This window comes from Narcine bancroftii, chromosome 6, assembly GCF_036971445.1.
Source record: "Narcine bancroftii isolate sNarBan1 chromosome 6, sNarBan1.hap1, whole genome shotgun sequence".
NCBI classification, from domain to species: Eukaryota; Metazoa; Chordata; class Chondrichthyes; order Torpediniformes; family Narcinidae; genus Narcine; species Narcine bancroftii.
Window position 1 is genome coordinate 163,809,898 of NC_091474.1, and position 20,928 is coordinate 163,830,825.

A 20,928-nucleotide genomic window follows, 5' to 3' on the forward strand; every position below is an offset into this window, starting at 1 on the left:
GACCCCCACCACCAAGGCCATGCCTTCTTCACTCTGCTACTATCAGGGAAAAGATACAGGAGCCTAAAGATGAGCACTCAACAGCACAAGGACAACATTTTCCCCACTGCCAATAGATTCCAGAATAATCAATGAACCAAAGACACTGCCTTACTTTTATTTTTATTATTTTATTTTTTATAGTCATGTCATAAGATGATTATAATATGTATGTTTGCACTATGATGCTGTCACAAAACATTGAATCATGACTTGTTCATGACAATAAATCCTGATTATGATCTGGTAAGGAGGAACTGTTTTCTCAGACAGAGAGTTGTGAATCTGTTGAATTCTCTGCCTGAGGATGCAGAAGAGGCTACTTCATTAAATATATTTAAGATAGATTTTTGCGTGGTAGGGGAATTAAGGACCTTAATAAATGGTGGAGCAGGCTTGATGGGTCAGATGGCCAACTTCTCCTATTTATTATTTTAAATTTAGCCATGTAGCATGGTATCAGGCTCTTCCAGCCCATGAGCCAATGCGACTCAATTGACCTACAACCTCTGATATGTTTTGAATAGGGGGGGGAGGAAACTGGAGCACCTAGAGGAATCTCACACAGACACAGGGAGAATGTACATATTGCTTACAGACAGTGCCAGATTCAAACCTAGGACACTGGCACTGTAACAGTATTGCGCTAACCACTAGTTTAACTGCTACCCTAACCATGCCGCTCTTATGTAGAAGTATAAGTAATGTTATCATGCAAGAATTGGGTCACCTGCCTGTCAAAACGATGACTGAATCAAATGATTTATTCCAGACAGTTGCACATTTCATCCTCTCTGAAACCTGGTCTAGCTGTCATCTAGCAAATAGATGCGAGGGCTGGTAAGCTTGGACTCGGGACAATTCCATGTTCTCCAGTAGATTCTCTCTCATCGCAAAGCTGCTCACTAATTCCTGCTCTTGATTTCATACTGACTTTTAGCCAGAAATGGGTGACATGAATTAGGTTTGTGTTTATGAACTTGTCTTGAAACTTGGCATGTGTAACAAAAGTCATAAAATTATTGGTAAAAATATAATTAGAAATTACTTAAGTTTATTAATTCAATGATATTTGGTTACAATTAATTTGGAATAGAAACTGTAAATTATAACAGAAATTAAACTAATAAAAAATGGTGGTGTATTTTAGGGGGAGTGGGGAGCAGAGACGCAGTGCTCCTCTGCAGGATTCTCTTGCCCAGTCCTACAACCGATGTTTCCACATAGGCTTTACACGGTCTGAGAAAGGAGCCAACACTTTTATTTTAAAATCCTGCATCCTTGGGATGCCGGTGCACTGTGCTAGTAGCCACCTCGAGGGATTGCAGTCTCGGGGAGAGCAGTGGACTGTGGCAGGGCACCAGAAAATGGGCAGAGCACAACCCGTTTCAGGAGCAGCAGAGATGACCCTATGGGTCGGTGACTGATACCCACTATCAATGACTCCAAAGGCCGAGTGAGGAATGATAGTTTAGATTGAAATCTGTGTGGCTGCAGAGGCTACTAGAGTGCTGGAGGCCAATCCAGACACCCAGTGACTGAAGGAACTCTCTTTCACTTCTCTTTCTTTGACTGCAAGGGGTGCCGGGCATTTTCTGCTCAGGGCAGACTAAATGCAATATCATGTTAATATTAAATCTGTTTTATTACATGATAATAAAATAATCTTGAATCTTGAGCAAAGATTTGCTGAAGGATGAGTAGAAACAGCAAACTTTTCAGTTGTGCACCCTTTCTGATTTTCCTTCGTCTCGTCTGGTTCATAGATAATGCAATTTTTCTAGCTTGGAAACAAAAATCAAAGACTTTATTTACAATGCGTTACTTGATAAAATCCCAAGACAAAACAAAATTGAGGCTCCAAACTTACGTCAAAGTAACCAAAGGGCCACACGTTCGCACTGAGCCACACTCAGGTCATTTAAACCAAAACGATTGGCTCCGAATGAGCAACGTGATGCAAGAGCGCCTCAGCAAATAGGAAATGCGCGCGCAGCTATGATCAGAGAGGCCAGGTCGGTCCAGGTGTGTTGATGGGGGCTGTGAGGGGTGTGATCGGCGGTGGTTCCAGCGCCAGGCGCGCGGATCGGAGGCGGAGGAGGCCTGGATACAGCGCCAGGCGCGAGGATCGGGACCGAGCGAGCTTGGGACAATGTCAGGCGCGCGGATCGGGAGTGGGCGAGCCCTGGGGACAGCGGCAGGCGGGCGGATCGGGGGCGACGCGTATCCGGGTATGGAGATGGGGATTTCTGGTGCAGAGCCTTGTGTGTGGGAGACGTGCATTGCCAAGTCCTTCACAATTAGGGGCGAGGCGGTTGCCTTCATCTGTATTACTTCCCAAAAGTTAAATGATGTTGCAGGAGACCATTTTTGAAGGGGATTTGTCACTTGCGAATTTCCACAAATTACTTCGTTTTATATTTTTAACTGTTCCCAGTTTAACCTGTGAACGAAACCTGCCTTTGGTTCGCGGTTCTGAGGTGTGCTTCCTTCAGTGACAGGACGACTTCAACTTAGGCAAGTTCCAAAACTATGAATCGTCAGCCATTGCTTTGAAATAAATGTTGAATGACAGATGTGCACATTAATTTTGGAATATTTTCAAAGAATTTCCCGTGAACTTGAATGTATGGAACTCCTGGATGGAGGGGGTGAAAACGGTCATTCCAAATAGTCGTGCAAACTCGCGAATAGAATGTCTTTTTGAGATGGAATCTTTCATGAAGACTTACTACTTCAGGTTATGCTGCAAGTACTTTATTGCCCAGAAAAAAGTGTATTTATCTAAAATTTAATGCTCAATTTATGTGGTGCCCTAGAAATGTAGCAGAATCTCAGCAGTTCAGCACTTGTGATTTATAATGACATTACCCACACTCCTGTTCGGCTCCGAATCATGGGTCCTCTACCGGCACCACCTACGGCTCCTAGAACGCTTCCACCAGCGTTGTCTCCGCTCCATCCTCAACATCCATTGGAGCGCTTACATCCCTAACGTCGAAGTACTCGAGATGGCAAAGGTCGACAGCATCGAGTCCACGCTGCTGAAGATCCAGCTGCGCTGGATGGGTCACGTCTCCAGAATGGAGGACCATCGCCTTCCCAAGATCCTGTTATATGGCGAGCTCTCCACTGGCCACCGTGACAGAGGTGCACCAAAGAAAAGGTACAAGGACTGCCTAAAGAAATCTCTTGGTGCCTGCCACATTGACCACCGCCAGTGGGCTGATAACGCCTCAAACCGTGCATCTTGGCGCCTCACAGTTTGGCGGGCAGCAACCTCCTTTGAAGAAGACCGCAGAGCCCACCTCACTGACAAAAGGCAAAGGAGGAAAAACCCAACACCCAACCCCAACCAACCAATTTTCCCCTGCAACCGCTGCAATCGTGTCTGCCTGTCCCGCATCGGACTTGTCAGCCACAAACGAGCCTGCAGCTGACGTGGACTTTTTAACCCCTCCATAAATCTTCGTCCGCGAAGCCAAGCCAAAGAGAAAACCATCTGTATTGAGTATTTCCAGCATCTAAATTGGCACTGGTTGGTTTAGATCATTGTGAAGGTGCTGGATTCTTTGTTTTCCATACTTTTTTAAACCCAGGAGTATCTCACGGGACTTTATTAGCAATGCATTAATTTAGAACTGTTTTCAGTGAAGTTGCAAATTTGTTTATGGAATAATCTTCCAGATGTTAATAAGATAAATGGTAAAAAATCAACAGGAGGGGGTGGGGTAGTTTGACAGATTATGTTATATTTTATATTGTGTTTTGATATGTTTTTTAGAAAATAACCATTTACGGAGCGGAAACAGGCCATGTTGGCCTTTCGAGTCCGCACCGGTTCACTTATTTTGTGCGCCCTCTTCAGGCATTGGTCCCGGTAGATCTTCATTACTTCTCTTTCTTACTCTAATGGGTGCTGAGCAACACAAATGAGAAATTTTACAATCCACGAGAGGATTAATGTCTCACTTTCAGTGGGATCTCTAACAATGCCCTATCAACTTGGTATTGCAATGAATGTTTAGTTCATTTATCTCTTATATTCTACTAAAATTATTATATTAATAATTTATCCAGATGGAATATTACATCAGGCTTGCATTGTCTGTTATTGGGAATATCCAACAGATGGAAATCTATCCTAAATAGTATCTGTTTCTATTACTGATACTAAATAGTTAAATGAGATGTTTTAAGGCCATGATGTCTAATAAAATAGTGGAATAGTGTGTGTGAGAAAAAGCACTGGCTAATGAGTGTTGGTCTGTGTGAAATAGATAAATGTATAACATAATAATGTGGGGAAAATGAACTAATTATATTGTCACAATCTTGGATAATTAATAGTTTTGTTGCAATTATTTTAGCTATGAGCCTATTGATTGTAGAAAGTTGTTGGAAGGAAGAGAAAAGAAACAATTGGTTGCCTTGATCAGCCTTTACTGCACTAGATGTGTACTTGACAAGGTAATGCAGTAAATGTGGGAAATGTTAGTCAAAAGAGGCTGTGACAAGAATGGAAAGAGGGTGGTTTGTGTTTGGCAAATTTAGTTCATTTTTGGATCATGAGTAAAATTACAGATGTGGAACTCTCAACGTGGACATAGTGAGAGAGACACAACCACCACGTCGAGGGTCGTTAACGACTGTTTTTATTTAAATTCAGCGCGCCCCTTTAAGGGCAGCATGAGCTCAGTTACCTGGTGCATTGTGACGTCATAATCACTGCCCAGGGTGCGTGCTGGAAGGGATGCTGGAATTGGAAAGAAACCTCTGACGATGCCATTTCGCCATGAGGATGTGAGCCGCCACACAACCCCCCCCCCCACCAAGAACTGGCTATGTGTCCTGTCGTTTTGGCGGCTGACCCTGACGCTTGGGCGCGGCCAGCTGTGGTAAGTCCAGATGGGCCGCCTTCAGGCGGTCCACTGTTTATAAAAAAATAAGTTCCTCCTTTCCCCCCCAATGTCTAGGGTGAAGGTTCCTGTGGTCCAGTGCAAGACTTTGTACGGTCTCTGCAGCAGTGTGCCCTGCTGTCCCCTTTGCACGAAAACGAACTGAGCCGAATTGAATTTTTTGAGTAGGTGGATTGACCGAATGCCGTGGCGTGTTGGGGGTGGGGGAGCCAGGGAGTCTAGTCTCCTGCGGAGATCTGCCAGCAGGTTTGCGTCAGTGGCCGTGGTGTTGGGGTCTGAGCTGAAAAACTCACCTGGTAGGGAAAGCAGTGTGCCGTACATCAACTCCGCTGCTGAGGTTTGTAGGCCCTCCTTTGGTGCCGTCCTAATCCCAAGGATGACCCAGGGTAGCTCGTCTGCCCAATCTGGTCCGGAGAGCCTGACCATGAGCAATGCCTTCAGGTGCCTGTGGAACCTCTCCACCAACCCATTGGACTGTGGGTGGTATGCCATGGTGTGGTGGAGCTTAACCCCCAGGAGTTTCGCCATCTGGGTCCACAGGGTGGATGTGAACTGTGCGTCCCTGTCGCTGGTGATGTGCGCCGGGACTCCAAATCGGGCGATCCACTGGTTGACCAGAGTTCTGGCGCACGTTTCCCCAGAGGCTTCCTTGAACGGGATGGCCTCCGGCCACCTTGTTGCGTGGTCGACCACTGTGAGGAGGTAATGAGCCTCCCTTGACACCGGCAGGGGTCCAACAATATCGACGTGGATGTGTTGGAACCTGCAAGCCGTCGAGTCAAAGTTCTGTAAGGGAGCCTGTGTGTGTCGGTGAACTTTGGAGGTCTGGCACCTGGTGCAGTTCCTGGCAGCTCTGCCACCTCTCTCTTGATCCCATGCCACACGAACTGCTCTGCAACCATACGCACCTTCGTATTCACCGCTGGGTGATCAAGGTCGTGGACTAGACTGAAGAACCCCGCTCTCCAGTGTGGCGGGACCATCGGACACGGAACCTGTTGACACATTGCAGAGCAGTGTGTCTGGGCTGCTGGGCAACTGGTCATCTTCGAGTTTGAGGCCCAAGATGGCGGTCTGCAAGGCCTGTGACTCCGCATCGTTCCTCTGGGCCTGGGCCAGTTCAGCGTAATCTAGGCTGCGGGAGAGAGTGTAGATGGCGGGTTGTGAGAGTGCATCCGCCACCATGTTGTCCTTATCAGCCCTGTGTCGGATGTTGGTCATGAACTCTGACACGTATGAGAGGTGGCGCTGTTGTCTGGCAGATCCTTGGTCATCGCCTGTGCCTGGGTGAGGGGCTTGTGGACCGTGAAGACTGTGAACGCCCTGCCCTCGATAAAGTAGCGAAAGTGGCGGATGGCCAAGTACAGTGCTAGGAGCTCTCGGTCGAAGGTACTATATTTGAGTTCTGGTGGGCGCAGCTACTTTCTGCAAAAGGCCAGCGGGCGTCAGTGTCCATTGAGCCACTGTTCCAGGACCACCCCACTGCCATAGCTGAGGCTTCCACGGAGAGCGCTGTGTTTGCCTCTGGCCGTGGGTGCACTTGTAGTGTCGTGTTGGCTAGGGCCTCCTTTGTCGCGATGAAAGCCTTATTCACCTCTTCCGGCTAGGATAGAGCCTTTGGTGGCCATCAGCGCAAACAATGGGCACATGGTACGAGCAGCTCCGGGAATGAAACGATGGTAAAAATTCACCATCCCCACGAACTCCTGAAGGCATTTTAGGGTGGGGGATTTGGGGAAACTTGGATGGATGCCACCTTCTCCGGCGCTGGTGTGGCCCCAGCTGCCAACATGGTGTGCCCCAAAAACTGGAGGGTCTTCTTGCTGAACTGGCATTTGGCCGTGTTGACCGTGAGGCCAAAATCCTCCATGCGAGCAAAGAGCAAGTGGAGGAAGGCCTTGTTTGTCACGGTTGCGACTGTCAATGAATATATCGTCCAGGTAAATGAACACAAAGTCCAGATCCCTCCCTACTGTGTCTGTGAGGTGCTGGAATGTTTGGGTTGTGTTCTTTAGACTGAAGGGCATACGCAGGAACTCGAAGAGGCCAAAAGGCGTGATAATGGCCGTCTTACCCATGTTGTCTGGATGCACTGGGATTTGATGGTATCCCTGCACGAGGTCCACCTTGGAGAAGATCCATGCGCAGTGGAGGTTAGCGGAGAAATTATGTATGTGGGGCGCCGGGTACCTGTCAGGGATGGTTGCATCATTCAAGTGCCGGTAGTCCCCACATGGTCTCCAGCCCCCAGACGATTTCAAAACCATATGGAGCAATGATGCCCAGCCATTGTCCGAGCGCCAGACGATTCTGAGTTCTTGGAGCTTGGAGAACTCCTCCTTTGCTTGCTGGAGCTTCTCAAGTGGTGTCTGGGCCTAGCATGCAGCGGGGGGGCCTTGAGTGGTGATGTGATGGAAGACCCCATACTGGGGCACAGCGGCATTGAAACGTGGCTCTAAGATGGCAGGGAAGTCGCAGAGGATGTCGGTGAATTCATCTCTGGTGGCAGTTACGGTGGCAATTTCGGGCCTGCAGGCGTCTGCTGTGTCTAGTCGTGTGGCGTGGAACGCTTGGGTGTTGACCAGGAGACCGTGAGCCCTCAGGAAGTTGGCCCCCAACAACTCAGTGCCCATGGAGGCTAGGACAAACCTCCAGTGCAACTTCTCCCTCCCTATTTGGATCTTTGCCCTGCGGGTGCCGTAGGTCCTGATGGTGGAGCCATTGGCTGCCCGCAGGGTTGAACCTCAAGATCGGGTGCGAGTATAATGCGGGGAGGGAGGACGTCCAGCTTGGCCCATGTATCCACCAGGAATCGGTGGCTGGTGGACCTGTCCGTCACATGAAGGAGGCTGTTTGTGCGGCCAGCCAGTGCAGCCATTAACGGCGGCTGGCCTGGTCGTTTCCCTGAAACCCGCAGGGTTGGCGGCACTTACGGGCTTGTGCTTCCCAGTGCTGGTGGTAGAAACACCAAGGCGACTTGCCCTCCTCTGGCTGGCTTGTTCTTGGGGACGGTGGCGGCCTGATAGTTCCCGGACGTGCCACCAAGTTGAGGGCTGCCTCGTTCTCCCTCTTCATGGGCCAGGGGGCGTCTGCACGGGCTGCTGCCCTTCTCGGGTCTGAGAAGTCCTCGTCCATAAGGAATGCAGCCGAATGTCCTCTGGCATTTGCTCTAGGAATATTTGGCGGAAGAGAAAACAAGGCTTGTGGCCTTCTGCCAGGCCCAGCATCTTGTCCATCAGCACCAAAAGACTATGGTCTCCAAGCCCACCCAGGTGTAGGAGCCTGGAAGCCCGTTGTTGGGCGGTGAGCCCAAAAGTTCCCAGCAGCAGATTTTTAAGGGTGGTGTATTTGCCCTCAGCCGGTGGGGGTGGGTGGTGGATGATGTCGTCCACCCTCGCTGACATATCTTGGTCCAGAGTGCTCACGACATGATAGAACATCGCGGTGTCTGCGGACAGTTGCAGAGTTGAAACTGTGCTTCCGCCTGCCCAAACCATGTTCTCAGTTGGTGGGTCCAAAAGAGGGAAGCTTGATGGAGACAGCGTTAAGCTCTGTCAAATCCATGGTGTTCAGGAGTCCAGAAATTCGTCTGGGCTTGTCGGGGTCACCACTGTGGCAGAGTGAGCAGTGAGAGAGACACAGCCACCACATTGAGGGTCGTTAATGACAGTTTTTATTCAAATTCAACACGCCCCTTTAAGGGCAGCATGAGCTCAGTCACCTAGTGCATTGTGACGTCATAATCATTGCCCAGGGTGCGTGCTGGAAGGGATGCTGGAGTCAGAGAGAAACCTCTGATGACATCATTTCCCCATTGCTGCCCTGCCACATGGTGATACAAGTGGTGTCGGTTCGCCATGAGGATGTGCGCTGCCACAATAGCATATTTTAGTATTTTTTAAAAAATTCTTGGCTAACAATGTGTATAATATCCAAGCTGTATGGTTCTGAAAGAAATAGTTGAGATTGAAGCTAAGGCATGTTGCAGTTGAAGTGACTCGAGAGGATAAGTGAACCCTAATTCTTATTAGAAATGACAATGGCTTGACAGTGTAATGAAACTACTGGTATTTAATCTTCCTATTAGAATAATGGATGGTTGGGGCATGTACTGTGGAGGAAGAATGAAGTTCTTCTAGAGGGAAATGGCAGCGTCTTTGTGGCAGAGCAAGTTTTTGATTGGAACTGAAGCCCTAATAAACCTACAGTGACCTTACTGTGTAAGGGCTGATTGCTTCCTGAATTAACATTACATGCAAATAAGTATGGTTACTCTGGGATGAATGAGTCACATATTGCAATAAATTCATGAGATGTGTCTGGAAAATTTATCCAAAGTATTTTGAATTTAATACATCAGTATCAATAACAATGCACGTTCCCACCTGTAGTGCTGGCTTTTTTCTTAACATATTAAAAGGTACAGATTGAAAAGAGGGTTGGTGCGAGAACACAGCCTTGCTTCACGCCATTGTTAATGGAGAAGGGTTCAGAGAGCTTATTGCTGTATCTGACCCGACCTTGTTGGTTTTCGTGCAGTTGGATAATCATGTTGAGGAACTTTGGGGGGCATCCGATGCGCTCGAGTATTTGCCAAAGCCCTTTCCTGCTCACGGTGTCGAAGGCTTTGGTGAGGTCAGCAAAGGTGATGTAGAGTCCTTTGTTTTGTTCTCTGCACTTTTCTTGGAGCTGTCTGAGGGCAAAGACCATGTCAGTAGTTCCTCTGTTTGCGCGAAAGCCGCACTGTGATTCTGGGAGAATATTCTCGGCGACACTAGGTATTATTCTATTTATGGAGAATCCTACCGAAGATTTTGCCTGCATGATGCTGAACCAAGCCATGAAAGACCTCAACAATGAAGACGCTGTTTACATCTGGTACCACACGGATTGCAGTCTCTTCAATCTGAGGCGCCTGCAAGCTCACACCAAGACACAAGAGAAACTTGTCCGTGAACTACTCTTTGCAGATGATGCTGCTTTATTTGCCCATTCAGAGCCAGCTCTTCAGCGCTTGACGTCCTGTTTTGCGGAAACTGCCAAAATGTTTGGCCTGGAAGTCAGCCTGAAGAAAACTGAGGTCCTCCATTAGCCAGCTCCCCACCATGACTACCAGCCCCCCCACATCTCCATCGGGCACACAAAACTCAAAACGGTCAACCAGTTTACCTATCTCGGCTGCACCATTTCATCAGATGCAAGGATCGACAACGAGATAGACAACAGACTCGCCAAGGCAAATAGCGCCTTTGGAAGACTACACAAAAGAGTCTGGAAAAACAACCAACTGAAAAACCTCACAAATATAATCGTATACAGAGCCGTTGTCATACCCACACTCCTGTTCGGCTCCGAATCATGGGTCCTCTACCGGCATCACCTACGGCTCCTAGAACGCTTCCACCAGCGTTGTCTCCGCTCCATCCTCAACATTCATTGGAGCGCTTTCATCCCTAACATCAAAGTACTCGAGATGGCAGAGGTCGACAGCATCGAGTCCACGCTGCTGAAGATCCAGCTGCGCTGGGTGGGTCACTTCTCCAGAATGGAGGACCATCGCCTTCCCAAGATCGTGTTATATGGCGAGTTCTCCACTGGCCACCGTGACAGAGGTGCACCAAAGAAAAGGTACAAGGACTGCCTAAAGAAATCTCTTGGTGCCTGCCACATTGACCACCGCCAGTGGGCTGATCTCGCCTCAAACCGTGTATCTTGGTGCCTCACAGTTTGGCGGGCAGCAACCTCGTTTGAAGAAGACCGCAGAGCCCACCTCACTGACAAAAGGCAAAGGAGGAAAAACCCAACACCCAACCCCAACCAACCAATTTTCCCCTGCAACCGCTGCAACCGTGTCTGCCTGTCCCGCATCGGACTTGTCAGCCACAAACGAGCCTGCAGCTGACGTGGACATTTACCCCCTCCATAAATCTTCATCCGCGAAGCCAAGCCAAAGAAAAGGTACAACTAAGCAGATAGGGTTTTTAAAAGAGAGTTTAGAATAATAGCATTTGACCATCTGGTTTAAAATATGAATAGATGGTGTAAATGAATCATATGCAAAGGTAGGCAAGTGCAATATCTAACACAATATTCTATACCAAAATTTCCAATATTTTGTCCAATAACATTTGGTTTGCTATTCTAGAAATGATATATACATATGATGTTTAAAATATCTTGGAACTGTATTTAAAGAAGCAATTTAAAAATATTATGGGTCAACTGATTTAAGATTTTCAAATTTGTTTTGGAAATTGAGGGGAATATTAATTGTCTCATTTATTTTTGCAAATAGGTCACACAATCTATTATTGCTCACAATTATCCTTGAATAATTTGGCAACTGTATTTAAGAATTACGTATCCGCTAATGAGTAATGGACTGTGAAGATGTCCCAGAACAACCCTCCTCAATCCTGTCAAATAAAAACAAAGGAACTTTGTGATCACCAATTACAGGTCAGTAATCAACACTTGGCATTTTAAGGTATTGGCTCAGAATATTGTGTCTAATACACACTGTTGTGTGGAGTGCTTTTAAGAACCCAAATGTTATTAGCACTCTTGCCTCAGACTCCAGAGACCATGGTTTGATCCTGACCCTGGATACTATCTTTGCAGTTTGCTCATTCTCCTTGCAATTGTGTGGGCATATAAGGTATTCTAGTTCAGTCCCACATGCAAATGATATACTGATTGGTAGGTTTAATTGGCTGCTGCTAACTACAGTAAGTGGGTGCCAGGAGAATTGGTGGGAGGGAGATACAGGGGGTTTCATGAGGATGCAGAGGAAAACAATAATTTGCATAGCAAAGTGCTTCATGGATGGAGCAGATGTGTGGGGGGAATGAAGGAAGTATTTCCTTTCTTGAAGTGTGTAAGGTAAAACATCATGAGATGGGAATGTGTAGGGAGTTACCCTGTACAAGGCTGTAACAAGAAGGGGAGGTGTCCTTGTACTCCTGTTAGGTAAAACATCATGAGATGGGAATGTACAGGGCTGTAACAAGATGTGAATGCATCCTTGTACTTACAAGATAAGAGAGACATTGATGGATTGAGAGGCAGGAAGCTAGCAGGGAAAGGATAGCAACAGTTTTAGTCATTGGACAAGTAATGATATGATGATGTTCTAAGCACATATCCAAGGGTATAAAAAATCACCATTTTGCTGATAACGGCAGAATGCATTCTCCGACTAACATGGTTGGTCGCAAGTGTTACAATCCGGTAATAAAGAACAAAGAACCCTGATTTCGACTCAGCCTGGTGTTTGTCTCACTCATTCATGAACAAAGCAGACCTAACAATTGTCAAGTTGCAATTAGTTTATCTATATGCATGTGGGCAAACAGTGCAAAGAGTTTGCCACCAAATTACAAATAGTCACAATCTGTTTATTCTCTCTTCTTGTTTTCTGCCCTGGCTTTAAGATCAAACTTTCCATGTTGCCTTTTGCTTTACATTCTCTGCCTCCATGTCCCATTAACCCCTTTAGACTCTGTTCAGTTAAACAGACTTTTCATCCTTCATTCTCGGTTTTTGGTCTTTCTAGTAGAAGACTGGTTAAATCAATGTTCCTTTGCAGGAAGCGTTGCTGTTCTATGTCCCAAATGATTGTGAGAGCAACTGAATAATGTACAAAAGCAACTAATGGAGTAGCTGGTCAGATAGTTTTTATTGGGCAAGGCTTAAAATCATAAGGCATAGGTTCAATGCAAGAGGGGAGAAATCCAAAGGTGATTCCATGGATGTATTTTTTACACAGATGGTGTTGGTCCTATGATAAGGTGCCAGAGGAAGTAGTTGAGGCAAATACAATAATGGCATTTGAAAGGCATTTGGACAGGCACCTGAATAGGGATTTGGCGCTACTGTAATCAACATACAATTTCTTTTTAGTTTTTTCTGTCAACTGAAACCACAAAATATGATGTTGTCTTTACACTCTGCAGTTCCCTTAAATTTTCAGGGAAGTGTAGGATGTAGAGTGATCAGTTTCTAATATACACCTTTCATTCAGCTGTACCCATTTTCATTAATACTCCCAGTTTCCATTCGAGTGAACAAATAGCCAGACTTCCCTTCTGTTAACAAACTACTAATGACTCACCCTATAACACCCCCTCTTCCTCTGCATTCATTGAATCATTTGAGAGAGTTATTCTCAAACAAATTATGTGACCCAGACATTTTCATTAGTTTTTTTTAAACTATGGAAGCATAAGACTCTCAATGGAGTCAGCTAAACTTTTGTAAGCATCTTTTTTAAAAACCTTTATTTAAAATAAAACCACTTAACAAACATATTACAATATTTCAAACAATCCAAATATGTGTGGCATATTATTGAAAAAAAGAGTAAATTAATTAAAAAAGAAAAACCTCCTATTAATCCCCCCACTCCCTCCCCTCAACCCCCTACAAACTGGAAAAAAAGGAAAAGAGAAGAAAAAGAAGAGAGACAAGAAAACCTCAACATGAGTCCTTCACTTTCCAATACCTTTAAATATATAAATATTTATAGAGACCTATAAGAGAAAGTGAATGTTCGAGATTCATTTAAATTTTAATACCAACAATTTGTAAATATGGGGTCCATATTTTCCAAAATGTATGATATTTATCTATTAAATTGTAAGTAATTTTCTCAAATGGAATACAACTCCGAACTTATGGAAGCCATCAATCCATTCCCAAATCAATATTAGACTTCCAAGTTATAGCAATATATTTTAAGCTATTGTCAAAGCAATTTGAAAAATTTTTACCTATACATATTCAATTTTAATTTAGGTTTAATCGCTCTAACATCTCCCAGTAAAAATAGTACTGAATTCATCAGGAATTTTACTCCAGTTTTTCGTTCTAATAAATTACCCATTTCAAGCCAAAAAGGTTTAATTGTGGAACACTGCCATGTTGAATGCAAAAAAAGTACCAACTTCTTGTCCACATCTAAAACATAAATCTGAATAAGCATAGTTCATATTATGTAAATTTTGTGGTGTTAGGTATAACTGATAAATAAAATTATATTGAACTAACCAATATCTCACATTTGTTGTACTTTTCATACTCTCCAAATCTGAATCCATTTACGTTCATCTATTTGCTTATTTAAATCCACCTCCCATTTATGTCGATTTATGAACGCCTTCTTTTGTATAATTTATACATCTCTAAAATAATTTTTTTACATCTCTAGTACATAATAATAATTCTACTTCTGTCTCCACTGATAATACTAAATCTTGATCAAACATTTCACAAGAAGTCTCTTAATTTGATAATAACAACGTTTTATATTTTCTAATATCTTAAACCTTTCCTTTATTCTACTAAAAGTAACAAATTTCCCAGCTTTAAAACAATCTTGAATTTTCTTAATACCATAATTTTGCCAAATTTAAAAAAAATATTTTTCATAGAGAATGGAATAGGCCTATTTTGAAATAGTGGTGTTCTTTCAGACATTAAACCTCTTCCTCCAATCTCTTTATTCCAAAGTTCAATTAAATGTTTCAGTATGGGTGTTTCTCTATTTGCTATTAACAATCTTACATTCCATTTATAAGTAAAATGTTATGAATCTCTTTCTCCTATTTTGTTAAGTTCTATATTTACCCATGCTTGAACATTATTTAAGTCATACAATACATTAATAAGAAATATCAATTGTGCTGCTTTATGATAATTCATAAAATTGGGGAGCTGTAAACCTTCTAAATCATATTGCCACATCAATTTCCCTAGCCATTTTTCCCTTCCATAAACAATTTTTAACACAGACATTTAATTCCTTAAAAAAAAATTTGGGGAATTAAAGTTGAAATTGATTGAAAAATATTGTGTTCGAGGAAAAACATTAATCTTAACACAATTTACTCTACCAATCAAAGTAATAGGTAGCATATTTCATCTTTTGAAATCCTCTTTAATTTTCTTTAATAAAGATAAATAATTTAATTTAAATAATTTTTTCAAATCTGATTGCACACAAATACCTAAATATTTTATTCCAAAATCTGGCCTTCTAGATTCAATTACTTCCTTACATTTTTCATAATCCCCATTAACTAAAGACATAATTTAACTTTTATCCCAATTAATTTTATAACCTGATATGTCTACATATTCTTTTATTCTAATTTTAAGTTATTGCAAAGAATTTCAAGGATCTGTTAAATAAATCAAAACATCATCTGCAAATTAATTTATTTTGTATTCTTCTTGCTTCACCTCAATACCCACAATCTTTGAATCCTGTCTTATTAATTCAGCTAACGGTTATATTGCTAAAATAATTAAAGCTGGTGATAATGGGCAACCTTGCCTACTTGATCTCCTTAATTCAAAAAGATGTTGAAATTTGTCCATTAGTCACCACATATGCAATAGGTTTTTATATAACATTTTAACCCAATCTATAAATATTGAACCCAATTTACTTTTCTCTAGAAGTTTAAAAAGGAAATCCCATTCTAATCTATCAAATTCCTTTTCAGCATTCAAAGTCAATGCCACACTCAGGTCTCCCCTTTTTTGTACCAAAAAGCATATTAATTTTTTGCATCAAACTAATAAGCCTTGCCTCGCTACATTATCTACCTTAACAAATCCAGTTTGATCCATATGTATTAATTTTGGTAAATATTTTCCAATCTATTTGCTAATATTTTATAATCAACATTTAATAATGAAATTGGTCTATAAGATACTGGTTTCATTGGGTCGCTATCTTTTTTCAGAATTTCTGTAATAATTGCGATTTTAAAAAGGATCTGGCAGAGAATGTACCCTCATAGCATAATGTAACACCTCCATAAATGAAGATATTAAAATATCTCCTGGCAATTTATTATTTTGCAATGAACTCAATACCTCACTAATTTCCCTTCCTATAAATACTACATTCAAATCTTTCTGTTCCCTATCATTCAAACTAGGTAATTTGAGATAAAAATCTATCAATCTTATTTTCATAATGTACCAACTCTGAATGATGTAATTCAGAATAAAATTCTTTAAATACATCATTTATTTCTTGTGGTTTATATGTAATAGTGCCTGAAGATTTTTTAACTGCATTAATGACTCTAGATGTCTGTCTGCTTTCAATTGTCATGCTAAAACTTTATGAGCTCTTTCTCCTAATTCATAAAATCTCTGTTTGGTTCTTTGAATTAATTTTTCTGTTCTATATGTCTGAAATGTATTATGTTGAAGTTTTTTTAATTAATTAATTGCTTTTTCTTTCCTTCAGAAGGATTAATTTGTAAATCTTTTTCTAATTTACCTGTCCTGTTCTAATTGATTTGTCTCTTTTATATATTCCTTTTTAATTTTAGCCAAGTAACTTATTATTTGACCTCTTAAAATTCACTTCTAAAAATAATTGAATTTGTTTTCTTTTAAAATCACAAAAATCTACTCTTTTTAATAATGCAATATTAAACCTCCATCTATGTGGTATATTTTTTTTCCTTTAAGGTTGAATACATCAATAAAAGTGGCGAATGATCAGAAAGTATTCTTGCTCTCTACTCAACTTTACTAATCCTTCCTTGTAACTGTGCTGATAATAAAAGTAAAAAGAATAATCTCTTTCTCTAGGATTTAACTTTTGCCAAATATGAACTAAATTTAATTGCTTCATTAAACTTAATATAGCCTTCACCGCTTTAGCTCTTATTTCTGTTGTAGTTGATTTATCCAATAATGGATCAAGACAACAATTAAAATCACCTCCTATTAAAACCTTTTCCTGCACTTTCGCCGAGTAAAAAAGTATTCTTTATAAAATGTTCATCATCTACATTTGGTCCATATTTCAGAATAAATCTGACAATTAATCAAATCACATCTCCCCACAGGATCCATTATAGTATCAAAAAATTTTACAGGTAATGTTTTAGAATTAAAAGATGAAGCAATAACTTGGCCTACCCAATCACTTTTTAATTTATAATAGTCTTGTTCTGTTAAATGAATTTCTTGTAAAAATGCAATATCAACCTTCATCTTTTTCATATAACAATATTTTTTCTTTTTAATTGCATTGTTTATCCCATTAACATTAAAGCTAAAAAATTTAATTTATTTTTATCATCCATTATTTCAGATCAAAGTCTCTTCTAATCCCGTTCTCCCAGGTCTCTTTCAACTCTAACCAAGTCCTGTGTACATCTCTGTCCATAAAGAAAAAATATATAGAAAAAAAATCATTAATAATCCAACAAAAGAAATGTTATTTAAAAAAATATAAAACCCTTCCTCCAAAAAAGTTCTGAATTAAAAAAAAAAATAACAGCACTGTTTCACTCCATCATATGGGTCATAACTCATAATGGTTCAGGCAAGCCAGAAAGAACATCCAACCCCCCTCCCACCCTGGGGAAAAATTAATTAATTACACATTGGGAAATAATAAATTGCCTGCTGCTTCAAGGCCAAGATTAACTTGATCATCATCAATTTCCATCTGAGTTTTCTGCTCCAACTGTAACTCTTTTTGACAGTTTTTAATCCTGGTTTGGCACAGCCATCTTTGGTGTAATTTGAATCCGCACCTCTTTTTGTTTACTTTACTCAACAGTTCTCGCTGTTCTTCCTTAATAGTAGAAAGTGATTCTGCAAATCTTTGCTTCTTCTTCATCCACAAAGAACTTAAGTTGTTCATTCACCAAAAACATCTTCAGCGTAGCTAGATATCTAAAAGTAAACTTATAGCCCTTCTTCCAAAGAATTGCCTTCACTGGATTAAATTGTTTACTGCTATACTTAAATCTGCATAAAAGAGAATTTTATTTCCGTCAATAACCATAGATCTCTTATTCAGCCTTGCTTTCTGGACTGCTAATCTTAAATTTTTTTCTTTATCTTGATATCACAAACATTTAATCAATATAGCTCTAAATGGGGGATTTGGCAGTGGCTTCTTCTGAACCCTTTCCAATTCAATTCCATTTGGAAAATTTTGTTCCCCCAAGATTCCAGGAATCCATTTTGAAAAAAATTCCACAGGGTCATCACTTCCTTCAAAATCTTCTTATAAGGCTATCAATCTTAACATTATTCTGTCTACTTTGATTTTCAAAAATATCCATCTTATCCATCATTTCTTTCCTCTGTTTTACCCAGAGTATATCTGAATTTTTGACTCTTTCAATTCTATCCATGTAGATGCCCACATCATTTTTAACTTTCTGCTGATCCAAATCAACTCTTTGAACTGTTGCTTTAACTTCATTTACTTCTGAAGCATACTTCAACATTTCATTTTTAACCTCCATATCAGATCTACCATCTTTAATATCATCCCCTATATCTTTACTTAGTAAGGATCGACAATGAGATAGACAACAGACTCGCCAAGGCAAATAGCGCCTTTGGAAGACTACACAAAAGAGTCTGGAAAAACAACCAACTGAAAAACCTCACAAAGACAAGCGTATACAGAGCCGTTGTCATACCCACACTCCTGTTCGGCTCCGAATCATGGGTCCTAACCAGCACCACCTACGGCTCCTAGAACGCTTCCACCAGCATTGTCTCCGCTCCATCCTTAACATCCATTGGAGCGCTTACATCCCTAACGTCGAAGTACTCGAGATGGCAGAGGTCGACAGCATCGAGTCCACACTGCTGAAGATCCAGCTGCGCTGGATGGGTCACGTCTCCAGAATGGAGGACCATCGCCTTCCCAAGATCGTGTTATGTGGCGAGCTCTCCACTGGCCACCGTGACAGAGGTGCACCAAAGAAAAGGTACAAGGATTGCCTAAAGAAATCTCTTGGTGCCTGCCACATTGACCACCGCCAGTGGGCTGATAACGCCTCAAACCGTGCATCTTGGCGCCTCACAGTTTGGCGGGCAGCAACCTCCTTTGAAGAAGACCGCAGAGCCCACCTCACTGACAGAAGGCAAAGGAGGAAAAACCCAACCCCAACCAACCAATTTTCCCCTGCAACCGCTGCAATCGTGTCTGCCTGTCCCGCATCGGACTTGTCAGCCACAAACGAGCCTGCAGCTGACGTGGACTTTTTTACCCCCTCCATAAATCTTCGTCCGCGAAGCCAAGCCAAAGAAAGAAAGAAAGATCTTTCATATTTGCTTCTTTTTTTTTTCCAAGACCCGAAGCCCCGGTAATTCCTCTCCATTTTCTTGATCATCTTCTTGATCACCTTTTTGGTCATCCATCTTGATCTGTGATTCTTTTTGATCTCCCTTCTTCTCTTGATTACTAGCTGTCAAAACTTCAGGTGCTCCTGACAACTCTGGCATATCTAATATATCTGTCTGTAGTTCCTTCACTATGGCACTATGGGGCGACTGTTCCAAAGCATATTCTTCCTCTTCAGGCATGTGTGGAGGTAAACCTTTGCGCATGTACGTAAAGTTAGTATATTCTTCAGGGGAAATCTGGATCAATCAGGCACCATCTTCCCTGGTATCCACGGGAGATGGCGCTGATTTCAGGTGAAAGTAAGCCGTCTTCGCTCAAGTTAGTCGCGGGGGCTTTGGAACTTGAGACCCAGGTTCCAACTGTAAGGTAGACCACCCTCCTTCAATTTTCTTAGTATCTTTACTTAAAATGTTCTTATCTCTTGCTGCTTTCCATCCTCTAGCTGTCATATCCAACAGCTTCCAGGTAGGTTTTGGAGGATTTTAATGTATTTTAAATTTAAAATCAATTTTAATCCCACATGAGAGTTGTAGGTCCACCTCCTTCCCCTACACCATTACACTCTCCCCGCACCTCCCCCCCCCAACACGCAGTCTTTTGTAAGCATCTTGTATACTGTTTTAAAAACTTAAAAGTGAGGAGACTTTTTTTTTAGTATTCCCCAGCATTTAAAAAAAAATTGTGAAAGGATCTTGCTTTAAATCTTTTCCACAATCAAACGACTGTGAGGTCTCTGCCAGTATAATTCTCTAATTCGTCATTTCATATGTGAAAACAGACAATTTATTTCTTTGGAAAAATGTTTTATTCCTTGCTGAGTTCCACTGGCGAGTACTGAAGATTATTTTTGACATTACTAAAGGTTTTGTCACATAAATAGAAAAGTGTTAATATTTGTATTCAATGTCTTGAGGTTTAATTATTAACATTGTATATATGAACAGTATGATTCTTGAATAACTTTTTAATGTTCTGGATATTGTAATACATAGAGAAGGATGCTGGTATGTTTTAATAAATCTGCACTTGATGTGAGGTAGCATTATGGATTTTTATGCAAATTAATGAAATCAAAATATTAGTTTCTGTTAAATAAATTGTTATAAACATTCTGGTAAGTTGACTTGGTAAAATGAGGGGTATATTTTTGTAAATATTTGAAATTGGCAATAAAAAAATATGCTTGAAACATTTTTGGAGGACATTAAAGGCCAACCAATGATTGCTTCAGGAGTTTATTGATGAAGTTATTGAGAGATGACTAGTTATTTTCTAATTGTGTTTTGTTGGTTCAATAGATTGTACCACTTAATTATTCTGGGGTTCAGCTTGAATTGGAAGAATGTAAAATTCGAGTAGTGAAAAATGAAGAAATGAGAAATAAACGAGTTTCCTTATGGACAGTTGATGAGGTGTGTGAGTGGATTAAAAGTCATAATCCAAGTCACAACTCTGGCTTCGTAGCGGCTATTTATGGGCATGCTATCTCAGGTAAGAGTTTGAAGTAAACAACTGAAAATTTACTCCTAAATTCTGAGGTCTTTCAAAAATCCATTGATGTTTCATTTACCATTTACCCATTTTTTCAAATTAAATCACCCCTTGAAAGGTGTCTTTAATACCATTTGTCTATGATTTTACAATGAATGCCAGTTTATTCAACAAAATGGTCCTTTTGATCATTCTGTTCTTTTATTTATTTTCTTGTTCTTTTTGTTATGAATACCTCATTTGTGTAGATCATTAAAAAAAATGCATAGTGTGGTATCATCATAATAGCTA

At 41.5% G+C, this 20,928-nt stretch overlaps 1 protein-coding gene and 1 long non-coding RNA gene across 13 annotated transcripts in view; one reads left to right on the forward strand and one right to left on the reverse strand.

Moving 5' to 3' along the window:
* Positions 1 to 1,073: 1,073 nt before the first annotated feature.
* Positions 1,074 to 8,616, reverse strand: LOC138736681 (uncharacterized). Its single transcript, XR_011340500.1, has 2 exons — positions 5,252 to 8,616; positions 1,074 to 1,823 (listed from the first exon to the last, which is right to left on the reverse strand). It is a non-coding gene; the product is annotated as an uncharacterized lncRNA (long non-coding RNA).
* LOC138736678 (sterile alpha motif domain-containing protein 12-like) overlaps positions 1,988 to 20,928 on the forward strand; it is a 90,630-nt gene continuing 71,689 nt past the window's right edge. For 5 of the 12 annotated variants that reach the window (XR_011340491.1, XM_069886570.1, XM_069886572.1 and 2 more), the window contains exons 1-3: positions 8,750 to 8,823; positions 11,254 to 11,417; positions 20,445 to 20,637. Coding sequence is in view for 4 of the 12 variants with exons in the window: in XM_069886570.1 (XP_069742671.1) it covers positions 11,349 to 11,417; positions 20,445 to 20,637 (262 nt within the window). In the remaining 8 variants the exon portion in view is untranslated. The other 7 variants (XR_011340493.1, XR_011340492.1, XR_011340498.1 and 4 more) reach the window with 7 other exon arrangements.